We start from the raw sequence: 16,716 nt of genomic DNA on the forward strand, positions 1-16,716 counted from the left end.
TCTAATTGTAGTTTGTGAAATCCGAGCATAAGCTCCCCAATGGTAATTTACCTGATTTGCAGTAAATTGACCTTGACCTGTTAGCAAATCAAAGGTCCAATCCCTCTGTTCAGGGGTAAGTGCAAGGGCATTGGCCCGAGCCTGTGTTTGAGCGGCCTCGAACCACAGGGCTCTCCATTCCATATATTGGCCCATATCTGGAAGTGCGGCCTTGGCCACCATCTGCCAATCAGAAGGAGTTAGGGCACTAGCACCAATTCTTTCTAACATTACCAGGGTGAAATTTGCATTAACCCCATATTTGTGAACAGATTCAGCCAAGTCCTTTATTAGATTGAACTCCACTGGAGCATGGACTCGACCCCCGTTCTCTGTTTCAAACACAGAAAAAAAATTATGTAATTTTTTACGAATCTTTTCCGGCCAGAAGGAAAATCCAGACTGCAGTTCGTAGGGTGGAGGAGCAGTGGGTACCACCCTGCGAGATAAATTGAGGAAGGGTTGTTTATTACCCTCTCGTTCGTCTAGGTGGTATCTCTCTTCCTCATACCTGACTGCCTCTTCCTCTAATTCGGCTTCTTCCTCCGAATCAGGAGTCTCATTGTCAGAGGTATTAAAGCTTGTAGAGCTATCAATATTCAATGCCTCAAGATCCTTTAAAGGATAAAACCTTTGCGATATTTTTCTCGGCGGTAAACTAGGTCCTGAGGGGGGTTGCACTCCTTTTACAGGAGGGTCCTGAGCTTTTTTCTTTTTACGGGCATTCTTCTTCCCGCCCGCTTTTTCCTTTTTACGGGCATTCTTCTTCCCGCCCGCACCCAGCCTCTCACTACGTTCGGTTTCTGACATGCTATCCTGAACTTCTAGGGTGACCTGTCCTTCATCTACTGCCCTCTTAACAATTACGGCAGCAAATATTACAGCTAGAATCAGCCCAAGAATTTCAGAAATATGCATACCTCTCCGAACTTACCAACCCTGCAGTTCTGAATCCTCCCTGTAGTCAGGGGCTCTCTGAAGGTGCTGACGATGGTGTAGTCTTCCCGGGTTTCGGCACCATATGTGGCTAGCGTTACTGTCTCGTCAGCAAGAACGACGCTGCACACACAAACAGGATCCTTCTGCAGTAAAGCTTTACTGCCTCTTGAGAGGAAGAGCATAAGCTTACAACGCGAAAAACGGAGACAGAGAGAGCAAACAGCAGAAACCCCTCCCTTATATAGGAAACTGTCCTCCGCTTAGGATGTCAGTCCCTGATTGGCTGTTGCTCATCGGGCGAGATGATGCCACGGGAGAGGCAGAGCACAACGAGTGGAAAATCCCTTCGCACATGCGCAGATTAGTTGTTTGTCAGCATGGGACACAGGGTGTCAGCGCCATCTTGTAATGGCGAATGTGGGCGCGGCTTCCCACACTCATGTTTGGGTTTTTGTGCTAGTACAGTACTGTTTTTATTACTATGGTTCTGTTATATCTTAACACATCACAAAAAGTCTTGAGTGCTGTTTAATGAATCATTTAAAAAGACTCTACCACCCACCTGATAACCCATGAAGAATGAAAGGGGTATAGAGTGGGCTTGATCCCCTAAATAGTTCCTAGGCTTTTCTTATGTTGCATGCAGTATCTTTCTGTGAGGGTGTAGATCCATCCTGGACATAGAAACAGCAATCAGACTCCCCACAAATGTACAGGAACAAAGCATAGTGCTCTATCAAGGAAGATAAGTTAGGCTGAAGAAGTGGTTCAGTGGTTAAGAGTGCTTGCTGTTCTTGCAGAGGCTCAGAATTTGGTTTCCAGCACCCACATGCAATGGAAGGTGTGTGTGTGTGTGTGTGTGTGTGTGTGTGTGTGTGTGTGCGCATGCGTATGTCTGTGTGTGTGAGAGAGAGAGAAACGGGTAGCATGTTACAGTTGACTCTTAACTTCAGCTCTCACACACATGGGTATAAAGATGAGGTAATCCCTTTTCATGTTTTGAGTGTCCAAAACATTGGGTGTTTAATGTTTTAATGTAATGGAGTGAAACTTACCCTGTGGTTTATGGAAATAGAAGCTACTCACAGATTATATGTACCCTTAGAGAATATACAGCCAGAAGAGATGGCTGGAGAGTAAAAGCAGAGAATAAAATATATACCTAGTTCTGATGCATCAACCCTGATTCTTCTGTGTAGGAGTCGGTCTTTATTACTAATCATTGACAACCCCAGCTCATTCTTTTGAGTATGTGTGCCATGTTCCTGTGCTTTAGCTAGTGAGGGTCAGAGAGAATGAGAAAAGTGGGGGAAGTGAAATATATTGGCAGGAGCCTCATTTAAAGGAAGTATTAGAAGAATGTACTAGGAAGGCAATATTCTAACATAACCCCACATCCCAGGCAGACACCAGTCACATTAGAGATTTGCTGATTGAGCTCTTAAAACAAAAATTCAGCACTTCACTTTCTAATGGCATCCTATCTTAAAAAAATCCCTACCTTATATTTATTTACTTCTCAGTTTGATTCTTCTTCAAGTGCACATTCTTAATCTCAAACCTCATGTAGAGAATTATTTGTTTAGATGTCTCCAAACTGGCTTCTTGGCATAGTTCTTGCATGTTGTGAATAAATTCTTCAGATAAGGTCTTTCGTGACCTACTGTGACGTTCTGACCTTCATTCTTGTCGTTCTTCAGCAGACCTCATTGAGAGCAGCATAGTTTTTGAAGTAATTTGGAATCCAAGAGCAGGGTAACTGTGGCATAGACTCCTACAGGGCACGGTTCTTAGTCTGTTTGTGACCATGTGCTATCTTGAGAGTTTGATACACACATACGGTGTCTCCGCCTAGGAAGATGTGTGTGTGTGTGTGTGTGTGTGTGTGTGTGTGTGTGTGTGTGTGTGTGCATGTGAGAAAGTAAGCAAAGATTCAGGAGGTGCATTTGTTGTCAGGCGCCAACTGAGGAACTCCTATTGTAGAACAGTCCTTCTGGAACTTAAGTGTGCTTAGGACTTCCTGGGAATTACATTAGGATGTGGGTACAGATGAACCTGCGTTCTTACCAGGGTTCCACGTGAAGGTCGTGCCTTTGGACACTGTGTACACTTTGCATCATAAGGCTGAAGAGAAACTTGAGGAAGCTTTTTAAAGTGCATCAGTAGAAGCTGGTCAAGAAATGCTTGAGTTTCATTTTGATTTCTGTACAAAATATTTTAATTTTTGTGGCAGTAAATACAATATTTAGCCATATGTATGCTTGTATCTGTAACTTCAACATTTGGGAGATAGAGACAGGCAGATCGGGAGTTTAAGGCTATGGTGACTTTGAGTCCAGCCTGGGCTACAGGGTACTTGTCAACACTAACAACAACAACAACAACAACAACAACAACAGACCAACGACCAAAACCCTAACTAACAACCAAGACAGACAAACAAATAAATGTACTATCAAATGCACCAAAAGAAGAAAGGGAAAAAATTTAAAATGCAGTACTCAAAGAAGAATTGTATTTTACTTTTAAAATTCTATTACTTATAATACATTATCAAGACTTTAAGCAAAATTGTATAGTTCTAATTTAGTAAGTTTGTGTATCTTATTTTTTCTCTTTCTGTGATTGGCATATGTGTGTACGTATTGTATATGTATGTGTGAAGGCAGAAGCTGCTAATGGGTGCCTTACTCTGGTGCTTTGCATCTTATGTTTGGAGGCAGTCCTTTGTGAACCTGGAGATCATATATTTGGCTTTGGCTTGTCTGGTTGGATATCAACCCCAGGGACTCTCTTGAGTCTGGCTCCCTATCCCTGGGATAATATGCATGCATCATTTTAGCACTTTACAGACTGAGCAGTCTCCTCAGCCTCTTTCCTATGCTTTCAATGGACATATGTTTAATTTTTTTTTTTGAGTAATGACAGTTTAAGGTATTTACTTTATCTTTGTCTTAATGATGCCTAATTAGAAAGCAGGGAATGAAGTCATAGGAAAATCCAAACACCTACAGCATAGCTATTCACACACAAAGCAGACAGTTAATAAATTATTAAAGTTAATTTTGTGTTAATGGTGGGAAAAGCTGAATAGCTTGAAGAATGAAGTCCCAAGTTTGTCATTGTAATGAAAGCCAATCAGCATGCTAAAACAGTTGATACAGTCAACCTCACTCTCAGCTTATTGGCTTGTGATGGAGTTAGCCTCTTCCTACTGAGCAGGGTTGCAAAGAAAAGTATTTTCTAGTAACATTTCTTTGTGTTTTATTTTATTTTTGGTAAAGCTATTGAATGGGTCATAATGAAGATTTATTTTGTTTGTCTAGTCATATCTAGTATTTAACCCTTTTTTTTAAAAAATGGACAACTTCATTAAATAGATTTTTAGTGAACATCTGTGTGACTTTGAAAGATTGCTTTGAGCCAGTGTAGACAACAATATGTATGCTTATAAATTCTTTTCTAAGTGCCCATATGGAAGTCTTGTTTTTAAGGTTGAGAATGTCTTTATAAACATATATTTACCAGCAGTATCATTTTGGGAATCACGTAAAGATAAAATACAAAGATTTTTGAAGCTGATTTTATACCTCTGCAGAGGTCAACCATGGTATCTATGGAGAGTGGGGCTACTGTGAGCACACATGGCATTATGTAGAATGTTCTTTCTTCATGTCGACAGTGCCTCACATACATAACTGTTATGGCAATATAGTTATGTGCCTTTAAAAAAGTGAAGGTGAACTGTAAGTTGACATCCTTTTTGGTAGCTTGTATTTGCATGAACTTAAAACCCAAGACTTTTCTGAAATAGGCAAGCATTGAGTATGAAATAGTTTGAAAGAACAAGACCTATCATTTCTTCTTTGTTCCAGGTGCTCAAGAGCTTCTGCAATCTTAGAATACTCTGTTAGTGCCACAGATAGGGTATACTTCATTAACTAGCTTATAGCTATTGTAATTTGTGCATAAACTGTTAAGGATCAGGCTTATCATGTCATCCACACCAACTGTGGTAAAACCAATCAGAATAGAATACAGCTCTAATGAGTGTTGCCTGAGTGGTTCAAGTGATTCATGCTAGGGTTAGCTCTTGGAATTCTGGCTCCTCCATAAAAGTACAGATCCTGGCACTTAGGAGGCAGAGGCACGCAGTCCTCTGTGAGTTCCAGGCCAACCTGGTCTACAGTGTAAGTTCCGGGACAGCCAAAGTTACACAAAGAAACTCTATCTTGAGAAAACAACACAAAACAAAACAAGAAAGCAGAATTATCACGTATCGACTTTATGGAGTTGTAGCCTTGAGCGGTGCTCTGACTGTGGTGAGGGGTGAGCTTGTCCTCATGCTGCTTTTCATTCTGTATGTTTTTCCTGTGCCTTGTGTCCTTTTTGTAAGGATGCCATCCTGGCTTCTTAAAACCCATTTGTCTCTTTAAAAAGCATTGTCTCCAAATAGTCATGGTGGGAAATAGAGCTTCAACATAGGGATTTTGGGAGAAGACAGTTCACTTCGTAATACACTTCTACTGGAGAGTAACAAATAATACATATTTAGGAAGTTAAGTTCTGTTAGCTTTGTGCTTTTGCAGAAAATTATACAAATTTATTCTGTGGCCAGGAGGTGGTGGCTCACACCTTTAATCCCAGCACTTGAGAGGCGAGGTAGGTGGATCTCTGTGAGTTTGAGGCCAGCCTGCTCTACAGAGTGAATTCCAGGACAGCCATGGCTACACAGAGAAACTCTATCTTTTAAAAAGCCAAACCAAATCAAACTAACCAACCAAACAAACAAACAAAAAAACCAAAAATCTTTCATGCCTACGTGTTTATTGTAGAACCCAGTATTGATAGGAAGGTTTCTGGAAATGGGCATCACTTGTCAGTAAGGTGAGATGTGAAGTACAGGGCACTTCATGTTCATTAATCAGATCCACAGCCACGAACCAGTTCTTGGCCTGCACAGGGCTTTAAAATGTTTTAAATTGTCTGGGCAGTGGTGGTACACTTTTTAAATCCCAGCACTTGGGAAGAAGTGGCAGCCAGATCTCTGAATTTGAGGCCAGCCTGGACTGCAGAGTGAATTCTAGGACAGCCAAAGCTACACAGAGAAACCCTGTCTCAAAAAACAAGCAAAACAAACAAACAAATTAAATTAATAGCTTGGTTAGCTCAGTATTTTGACACAATATCTTGATAGAGAGTTTGTAAGGATGCAGTGTTTATCTTGAATCACAGCTCTGGTTGACTGTCTCTTACTTTGGGACCAGTGACAGTTTGGTACATAATAGGATTTAGCATGTAGTAGAACACAGCTACTCATAAGAGGGAGAGAAAGCCACCAAGATCCACCCCATGGAAGAGAGCCAACCCCTGACACTACTAAAGATACTTTGCTATGCTTGCAGACAGGAGTCTAGCAGAGTTGTCCTCCAAGAGGCTCCATCCAACTGCTGTTTTAAACATTGAGCGAATCATAGGGAGTCTAGTGGAAAAGTGGGGGGAAGGGAAGGATAAAAGGAACTAGAGGTGACAAGAGCTTCACAAGAAGACCAACGGAGCCAACTAACCAGGGCCCAGAGGGGCGTGTGGAGACTGAAGCACCAACCAAGGACCATGCTTGGACTGGATCTAGCTCCCCTGCACAGATGTAGCCGACAGGTAGCTCCGGCTTCTTGTGGATCCCTAATAAGTAGAGGTGGGGAGCTGTCTCTGTAGGTTGCTTGCCTTTTGATTTCTTCCCCCTGGAGGGGCTGCCTCACCAGGCCACAGGGAAAGAGGAAGTGCTATGTCCTGATGCATCCTAGTGACCTAAACCCTCCACTTACTAAATATGCTGCTTATCGTCACGCTGTTAAGCCATTATTGAGAGCACTGGGCATATACATTATTTTCCTCTCCCTGAATTGAGCCACTGGATAGAAAATGGCAAACTTCATTGTATTTATTATGTTTCTTAAAAACAACATTCCTTAGTTTCATTGCAATACAGTGACCCATTCAGAAAATTCAGCGTTGAACAGTAATGTCACTGCATAAGCAGCCCATGTGCAAATTCCCCCGGGTGTTTCAGTCATGCCCTCCATCACAGATTATTTTTACATTTTCCCTGTATCTCCAACCAGGCCAGCACCACACATTCCATTTAAAATTTATGTGAGTTTAATCTGCCTAATAGTTTTTTTTTTAGGACCCCTCTAGCCTTAGTAGTTTAAGCTTTTGAGTGCAAACCTGGTTCAAAAGGCAGAATTACATGAGGAGACATTGAGAGAAATCCCATCTCCATCCCTATTCATTGTCCACTTCTACTTAGTTATTGTATTGTCAACATTACTAATTCGTATATGTGTCTTTTATTATTCCTAATGCTATGCAGCACAATACAAAGATATTTACTCATTTGAAAACACACCCTGAAACTCACTCCATGTTGGTTCATGGGAACTCATCTCATTCTGCCTTCACTACTGATTAGGAACAACTCTTTTTTGTATGTAGTTTTACTTCAGTCCACAAGTAGCCACATAGTGATTTCTAACATTTTTCTTATAAAAATATTGTTTCAACTTCACAGCCCTTATAGTAGGTATATTAAAAATATACCAACAACTTAGTACTGTCGAGGATGTCATCTGGAAGTCTGAGACACTGGTGTGAAGATGTACAATAGGGCAGTTGTTATGGCAGACACCTTGCACCTTTATCCTAACGTTGTCATATGCTTACTGTCTGGTCTCGTAATCCCCCTAAGGTATGATTCTCCACACTCCCATCTGTTTCCTGTTTTCCTTAATAGAGAATTGTATAATAGTTTCATTTTTTCCTAATCCTAATAGGTATAATGGCATCTTGGCATAGTTTTCATTTTTATCCTTGGAACTGTGGGTGAAGTTGGCTCAAGTCTTGTTCATTTTTACAATGGTTTTTAAACTACAGAGATGATCCATGAAAGTTTTGTCTTTCTTTTTCTCTCTTTGTCATGCCTTACGCCCAGTCCTCCCTTCTTTCCACTTTTCCCTCTTCCTACTCCCTCTCTTCCCTTTTCCCATTGCCTCCTTCAGTTTGTTTATTTTCAGGGCTGTTAGGGATACAAGGACTTTATTTGTGTAGTTCTGTAACATTTGTTTCTGTACATTTTTGTTCCCTCTGGGTTTCCTCTGCCCAGACCTCTTATATTTAGTATTGAATTGACTGTTCCACTACCCTTTTCCCTAACAATTTTTACTCTCTATATGAGCTAGATCCTTGTTAAATAAAGACCATTGGGGTTTTTATCTTACCAGTGTTCAGACTGAAACAGATAATCCTGAAAGGATTATATTTGGTTTTGGCCAAAGAAGTTTTGCTCTACAAGGGGAAATGGTGATTTTTAAAATTTTAATTTAAATTTAATTTATTTTTAATTTTTTATGCTTAGTACAAATCCTTGAATAATTTAATGTTAATCTTTTTTAAGGGATGTCCTATGAAGGGTGCTAATAATTAGAGAGCATCTTTGTAGGAAAATTTTAACTTTTTAGGCTAGATCTCTAGTCAAAGCTTAGAGCATATATCTATATCTGTATCTATGTATGTATATATGTGTATACATGTGCGCGCGCGCATACACACACACACACACACACACACACACACACACACACACATTAATTCTCATTACTCAGGATCCCAGTCCTCCTGGTTTGCTGGTAGTCTGTGGTGTTTAGTCTCCTTCGTGAAATCTTACGTCCAAATGAACTCTACCCTTTTTTTCCTCTAACTTCTGGAAGCAAAGTAGTTCAGTAAGCATCCTGGTAAAAAATATGAGCTAAGTGTTTCATGGCTTCCAAACATAATATGGGGCAGCTTCCGTGGACTCTCTGAATGTAAAAGGCTGAGTCTCTCTAGGTAATCATTTAATGTTCACTCCCTGCAGAAAATGCCTGGTACATTTTAATGAATTCCATCTAGTGCTTAGAGATGAGCCCAGTTGTACCTGTTTACTAATACCAAGAAACTGCGTGAAGTGGCAACCAGAAGGATTTTGAAGGTAGAAAATGGCTCAGATAATTAGTGAGAAACATACCTAAATTCCTAAGAGCGTGTTTTTGTTCAATCCATCTACTTTGAAAGGGTTCTTAAGGGAAAAGCAAAGGAGGAATGTGTGCAAGGGTGAGTGAGAGCAGGTATTTGTGTGTGTGGTTGTTCTTTGGGGCAAATGTGTGAACAACAAGGCTGGAGTGGACTAGTGTTCTGTGTTTAGGAGGACTGCAGGGACTCATAGCCTAGTTAATGCTTTGGGGTGCAGGGAAGAAGGGACTCTCACCTGAATTCAGGTTCCATTGTATAAGACTATGCTGGTCCAGCAACAAAACAAGGACATTTATCCGGTTAGATAAGTTTGTTTTGAGTGTTTGTTCTTGAGACAAGGCTTTGAGATGTAGTCTAGGATGGATTCAAACTCAAGGTCCTTCTGTTCTGACCCTCCGGGTTATGCCAGGACATCCAGCCTTAGCTGGGTTTCCTTAGTGAGTCTTTTCAGAACAGAGGGAGCAGTTGCTCCCTGAGACGCTTTCTGGGACAAGGATGGTTAGCAGAATATTAAGTGAAACGTCAGCTGACGCTTGACTGGCATCACTTACTGGAAATCAGAATCTTCTATGTATAATGCTGTCCCCTTGAGCTTGGTGAGAAGAACCTCAGCGCGCATTTTCCACGCTCAGAGACCTCCTTTACCTGAAGCAAGATCTATTAAAGGAGGAAAAGGTAGCATATAGATCAGATCCTGGTGTTTATCAAACATTTTCATGATCAGAAATGTTAATTCTTTTCTGCCTGAGTGTGGGATAGTCCACTTCTACTCTAAGTCTTCAGATCTTCTGCAAGAAATAGTTTCTACATAGATATAAAGCCATTTCCTGGTGTTGTTCATTCCATTTATACAATTGGTTTCCTTAGCCTGTATTCTCTTCAGTCCTTGAGACATGCTTATCCTTTATAGAGTAGTAGCTTGTGTGATGGCTGCTGGTGTATGTGTCATACATACGTGCTGCTTAGCACATATTCTGTAGACAGAAGTTGCAAAGCAGTGGCTTGGTTGAAACTTATTGTCCATGTGACTGAAGCGGCACTAACATGTAGTAATTCCTTCTCTGCCTGCGCCTGTGCTGTGGTTCAGTTACTCCAGCATCCCTTTTAATAGCTATTATTCATTTTGTTAAAATGCTTTTGTTTCTTATATGACATTCTTTGGAGCAGAATTGTAGCTATACCATCTAAAAATTTACCAACATTTGCTTTTTGAGAAAATCCTTCGTGTTTGGTGGATGGGAAGCAGTGACTGCTCTTGGAACTGTGCAGGCTGTTACGCTGCTGCTGTCCGTGGTGATGAAGTGATTTCATGTGAATTTTAACATTAGGCACAGAGCAGGGTCACGTCCTGTGTACTGTTTGTGGTCACTGCTGGTGTCTTCCTAGGTCTGTTTGAACTTCTAGAAAAATACAGACTCCAGGGTCTTAATGTCTTGAGTTCCTGACCGCCAGGCACAGGAAATGTTTAACTATTTTAATCATGTTGTTGTAGCCCCAAAGAAAGCCCTTATAAGAGGAAATGACAGGGTCCCTCCACAAAGTTATCTCTTATCAGTTCCAGTCCCCACGGATAATGATTTGTCAAATTTGGACATGTGTAAAATGCAAGGACCCTGTTATTTACTTTGGAAAGGAAAAATTAGATGAAGCTGATAAAAGTGTCATGGCTTTTGTTAGGAGACAGAAACCATTAGAGACAGGCATTGTTAGCTTAGGAGAGTTAGTGCCCTTGGACCCTCCCTGATGAAACCCAAGTCTGCTTGACTCATTCTGTGCAACTAGAGGGAGGGGAGGCAGAGAAAGAAGGGAGGAAGAAAATAGGAACATTGCACTGCCAGGACAGAATAGAGAGCAGACGCGCTGCTGCTGCCTGCGTGTGCAGCAGAGTGGCTGCTTTGTCCCAGAGCTCCCCTCCACCCGTGTTTTTAGATTCTCTAAACTGCATTCCATCTTGCAGAAGGGTGACATTCCTTCACGCAGTGCTTGTTGCTCTTCCCCTCGTGCCTTCTGTAGATGTAAGTGATTCTTTTTCATTAGTAGAAGCAGAGAAAACACATCCAGCTCAAAGCAACATGAGTCAGTGCATACTTGACATGCCTCTACCCTCACAGCACGCCGCGTCCTCACAGTGCTCGCTCCTAGTGTCTGCTCAGAGGGGAGCAGGGAGGAAAAATGGGTTTCTAAATATTGGGCTGTTTGTGAGGGAAGGCTAGCTGGTGAGCTGGAGCTTCTTTTTGTTCCTTTAGTTTTTGCCTAGCTCTCTCTGTAGGGCTTTCAAACCAGATAGTTGGGCATGTATGTGGGAGAATTTATTTGTATATTTGTTTTGGGACCAAGAAATAGAGGAGATACCTATAGGCCAGGACACTGTAAACAGAAAACAGACTTGCTGTCGATGACAGGAGAGAACTTTGTCACCTTGTAAGAGGTACCTTTTAGAAAACGACAGTGCAGCTAGACAAATGCTAACCATTAACAACAACATGCCTTTCTTTGCTAAGGGGCCTGCAAGCTTATTTGTTGCAGCTCTCTAGCGAAATGCCCCTTCCTATTGCTGCTCATTCTGTAAGGATGGCTCTGACAGGTCAGTGGGCCAGGGTTCTGCCTAAAGAATGGCTGGGCTTCCAGTGGTTCATTTTTTGAGAGAAACTGGCTGTGTGGCAAAGTGAGCCTAAATAAACAAACTGCATGAAGAACTTGTGAAGCAAGGCAGTGGCTGAATTTGCTGCTCAAAATTAGGCAAGAAAAGTTATGTAAAGTATGATATATATATATATATATATATATATAAATAAAATATACATGTATATTATATATCTATCTATCTCATAAGTAACCACAGTTATTCTAAATACATAATTTCATTTCCTGTATCAATCCATTTTTACTTTATGTATTTTCTTTGCCTTTTTTCAGGTGCACACATTTCTGTGTAGTTTATATACTAGTATAAATCTTAATTTTTTTCTTTTGATGTTGTGTTTTACATAGGTTTTAGCTCTTGTTTTCTGGCAAGATAAATTTCCTTAACATTCCCATGCTGTATCTATATGACACTATAAAGGTGATTGGTCACTTGAAGTAAGAGTCTCCACGGCATAGAGGTTATTTTGGCCCCCACAGCAGCTGTTTTACTTCTGAGGCCTCGTCACTCTGAGAGCTTAAATATGGAGACCTAAGATTTGCCTAGTGGAGTAGAACAGCAGGTAGAGTGGCAGATGGTTCCAGGCAGTGAGCATCGAAATGCTCTGTATACAACAAAAACCATTTCAGTATGAGAAACTTGTTGGTTAGAGAAGCTGTGCCCCAAAGAAGAGATAGTGTTTGCTTTAGGAAAGAAAGGGCACCAGTGCTTTAACCAGTAGTCAGCCTAACTTGGCTCAGGTGTGTCTAATGGTTTTGTGCTGATGATTCACATAGTTACTGTTGTGGCAGGAAAATCCAGCTAGCTCTTCATTGTAATTGCTTCTGTACTTTCCCCCTTCTTTCCCTTTTTGTTTCATTTTGTTTAACATGTATTTTCAGGTCCCTTTTCATTCTTGTTGAATCTGAGTCTGGCAAGTGATGGTTTCCTTTCTCTGAGGAAATTTAGATCAAAGTCCATTCTGACTCCCTCCTTGTCAAGTCACCTAGCAAATTCCTTTTAGTTCTGGGGGTTGATTTCAGCTCTCACCTGATTTTCACTTTATATTTTGATATGTAAGTTTAGTCAACATATCATTCATTATTCACTTTAAAATCTCTTGAGTAAGTTCTTGGTTGACTTCTCTATCTGCCATCTCATTTTAATACAGTGTCCCTACCTTTCTGTATCACTTTGGTATTTTGATGAAAAAGACTTAAGCATTTTAATATTTATGCCCTGTAATAACTGTCTGGCCATTAAAACATTTGTCTTGTGTAGCAAGTGTGACCTTGACCACTGAAACTTGGCTTTTATGTAAACTCTACATTTTGGAAGGAGAGTCAGGTCACCAAAGTGTCTCTGAAGGTAAAGACAGCAGATTGCTCTTTTTATCTCTGCGAGGCTGGGACACCTGGGCTCACAGCTTGTTAGTCTTGTGACAAGAGTAAAAGAAGTAAGATTCTGTCTCTCTCCCCCTCCCTTCCTCTTTCTCCCGCCTCATTGTTTCGCATGTGTGATTTTGAGACAGAATTTCATGTACCTAAAAATGACCTTAAACTCCTGATCCTCCTGCTTCCTCCCAAGTACTAAGAAGACAAGCATGGGGCCTACTTGGGACTGTGGTTTCTTTTAAGGTCTATTTTTCTTGTTTATTTCTGTGTATGTACATGTGTCTTTCTGTGTGCATGCCAACTGTGTGTGGGTACTCATGGAGGCCACAAGATGGTGCTGGATCCTCTGGAACTGGAGTTATGTAGGTGCTGAGAAATGCACGCAGGTGCTCTGCAAGAAGAGCAAGCACTTTTAACTGCTGATTCCTCTTTACAGCCCGAGAACGTGATTCTCTTTTGTTGTTGTTGTTGTTTTTGTTTTAATTTCCCACTTAGACTATATAGTTGGCTTTGAAAACAAATCACTGCTTGAGTAATGCAAATAAAGTTAATGTAGTTTTCCCCACAAAACTTTGATGCTTTTATAATTGTGTGCTTGCAGGTACCTGGGGCTCAAGACTTGGTGGATTTCTCTCCAGTATATCGATGTCTACACATATACTCTGTCCTGGTGAGTGTTTACCTGGCCTTCCTGATGAAGGTGTGGATTGAATCACAAATCCTGAGCTATTATTATTAGTATTTTAAATTTGCTTTAATGCAAAGTTTTGTTTAATGAGTAATTCCTTCTTGAGTCTTGTTTATATTTGCCTTGTAAAATCCTACAGACCTGATGACGTTTCAAAGAGCTATCAACAGCTTGGCAGGTTATAAGTAGAAGTGTATTCAGATTTCTTCGTTTTCAGATCTAACATATTTAACCTAGAATAACTTGCTTTTAGATATTAAAATATTTATGAAAGGTTTTACATTTTTTGACAATTATTCCTTTTGTTCTATAAGGTACTGGTAAAAGAAATTTTTAAAAAGGGTACTAGTTGTTGTTAGTAGATTCTTAGGAAGTGGCTGTTTCCCCGCTGTGGGCATCCACCTGCATACAGATGCACAGGTGAGGAGAGCCTGGTGGTCCTGAGGGCAGTTCTCACATACATTAGCATTTCTGTGAACGCTGGTATAAAATTGTGCTTTTCTTTAGAGACACATTAATCTCTCCATACCCATTTCTATTTTTTATTTTTAATTTTATTTTATCTTTTGGTTTTTGGTTTTTTCAAGACAGGGTTTCTCTGTGTAGCCTGACTGTCCTGGGCTTGCTTTGTAGACCATGCTGGCCTCGAACTCACAGAGATCCACCTGCCTCTGCCTCCCTGAGTGTTGTGGTTGCAAGATTGTAGGCATGCACCACCACGTCAGTCTTCACACCTGTTTCTAAAGGTTGGTTAGTGTTTACTTAGGGCTTCTTACCATTTTTATTTTTTTCTTGGAAAGAGAAATTTCAGAAATTCTTTCTGTGTGATTGATACTGACAGTGTAGGATGTTGTAAACATCCCTCCAGTTTGTCTCTGGACTGCAAACTGGGTTTATGTTTCTTGACATGGATATCTTTAATTTTTAGGTAATCAGGCCTATCAATTTTAAACCTATAGTTCACAATGTTTGAACTTCCATAAAAATAACTAAAAGTAAACCTTAACAAACACACAAGTAAGCAATGACTCCCACAACCTCAGACCAACCCCCTCTAAAGCCTCCTGTTCCAAGATGACAACACTTCCAATTATTTCGTGTTTCATCATTCACAGTGATGAAGGAAATAGCATTATCCTTATACAGTTTTTAGTACTTATCTAATTTCTCTTCTGTATGAAATGGATTGGGATATGTATGGGTATCTACGTAAGTGAGGGTTTATGTTTTTAATGATTGCTGTGTGCCAAAATGGAAGTGCATTTTTGGGATGACGGTAACATGACAGAGCTGTTTTACCACCGTGTGCTGCCTTTTATAAGCTTTGTTAAGTTTTTATGAAAAGGGAACAAATTTGCCTCAAGTGAGAAGTCTAACAGAGTAGTAAAATCACTTACTTGCACATTTATTAGCTGTGTGCATTAGGGTGGTCTAGCACTTATGTATGAAATGTGAAAATAATTTCCTGCTTAGTGTGGTTATTGACAGTGAGATATTGTCAACTCAGTCTTTGGCAAATGACTGACCTTAATAAATGGCAGTTGTTTGGTGAGCTGATGTTGTCTACATTGCTGATGTATAGATACAGCTCTAGTATTTTCAGAAGCACACACTATGGAATATGGGCATGTACATAGTAGGTCTAGATTGATTCCTAGTAATAAACAAATTGACAATTAAAATGTATTTCTTAATTTACACTGAGTATATAGGCTTATCTTCTATGAAAACTAGAGTCTATTGGTTTAGAAATTATCAAATTAGAAAACTGTCTATCCAGAATAGGGTTCTGCACAATAGTATTTGAAGTGGGGAAATATTTGGTACTCACAAATTTTGTGTACCATTGTCTAAGGCACTGTTACCTGGCCTGCACAGGTTTTAGGACCATTCACAGTGCTGATGAAGTTAGGAGTTCCCAGCTGATGATAGGAGGAGCTCAGCTCTCGTGCTTTGGAATATATGTTTATGATTGAGACTTTCCTGTGCTAGACTTACGGGGACTCTAAATAAAACCCAGCACCAATTCTGCTAAAGGATGGTGAGAGTGTGTGCAACTTGGTGCTGAATTCACAGAGCTGAGGCTGTAATCTTGTCAGTATGTAAGACTGTGTTCAATTAGCCATACACATTACTTCATGGTAAAGTCTCTTTATAATATTAACATGGATTATTTTAAAAATGTTTATTCAACTAAGTATTCATTACAATATTCTCATTTTATTTAGTAAACATTAGTCCTAGGCCTTGAGAACAAGAAGGTTTGTGAACTGAACAATGGAAAATAAGAACATAAACTGTACAGCACTAAGTGCTTCCATTTTAGTGTTGTCTTCATTTCTCCATTTGGATCAACCCAAAGAATTTTATCTTCCCCTTCATGACTTTTCTGAGTGTCTATCTTGCTGCACCTTGACTTTAGACCATCTTTACCTCTCAGCCTTTAATTTCGTTTTCTTCTTTCACAGCATAGTTTTCTTCCTTTCTGCAGCCTTCCTGATGTTGCTGTTACTGTGGTGTCTGTCAGTTCATCCTTGTATCCTTCACTATTCCCAGGGTTTGCTTGTGCCACTGCTCCGTCTCTTGCTGTTGTAAAAGGGTCCATGTGCTAGAACTGGGCATGGCCTCAGTGGTGGGGTATGTGCTCAGCACTGAGTAAGGGTCTGCCTTCAGTCTCCCCAAATGACAGCAGTCACAAGCAGACAAGCAAAGAAAACCACTGTATTCAGGTTTTTGGAGGTTCCACAGGTAGTAGAAACAGCATTGTGATATGTCTCTCACACTTGACTGCTCCTGCACACTTCTTCTGAAGTTTCAGTGGTCTCAAAGCCATAAAAAGACTGTTCTAGTCACTAGTTAGAAGCCACACTCTTGTTGGCTTTTCCTCAGTACCATATCTAGACCTGCAGGCCTTGTGAATATTATTGAACCTTTTCTTATGCTCCCCATCATCATAAGGCCGTTGC

General features: G+C 40.4%; 1 protein-coding gene across 2 annotated transcripts in view; it reads left to right on the top strand.

Annotated features, from left to right (window-relative positions):
- Positions 1 to 16,716, top strand: part of EXOC6B (exocyst complex component 6B) — a 434,863-nt gene that overhangs the window by 175,709 nt on the left and 242,438 nt on the right. For both annotated transcript variants that reach the window (XM_084764962.1, XM_084764963.1), the window contains exon 8: positions 13,664 to 13,732. In XM_084764962.1, coding sequence (XP_084621088.1) covers positions 13,664 to 13,732 — 69 coding nt within the window. The remainder of the gene's footprint in view (positions 1 to 13,663; positions 13,733 to 16,716) is intronic.

The sequence above is a fragment of the Acomys minous genome (genome assembly GCF_964271855.1).
Source record: "Acomys minous genome assembly, chromosome: 17".
In the NCBI taxonomy this organism is placed as follows: Eukaryota; Metazoa; Chordata; class Mammalia; order Rodentia; family Muridae; genus Acomys; species Acomys minous.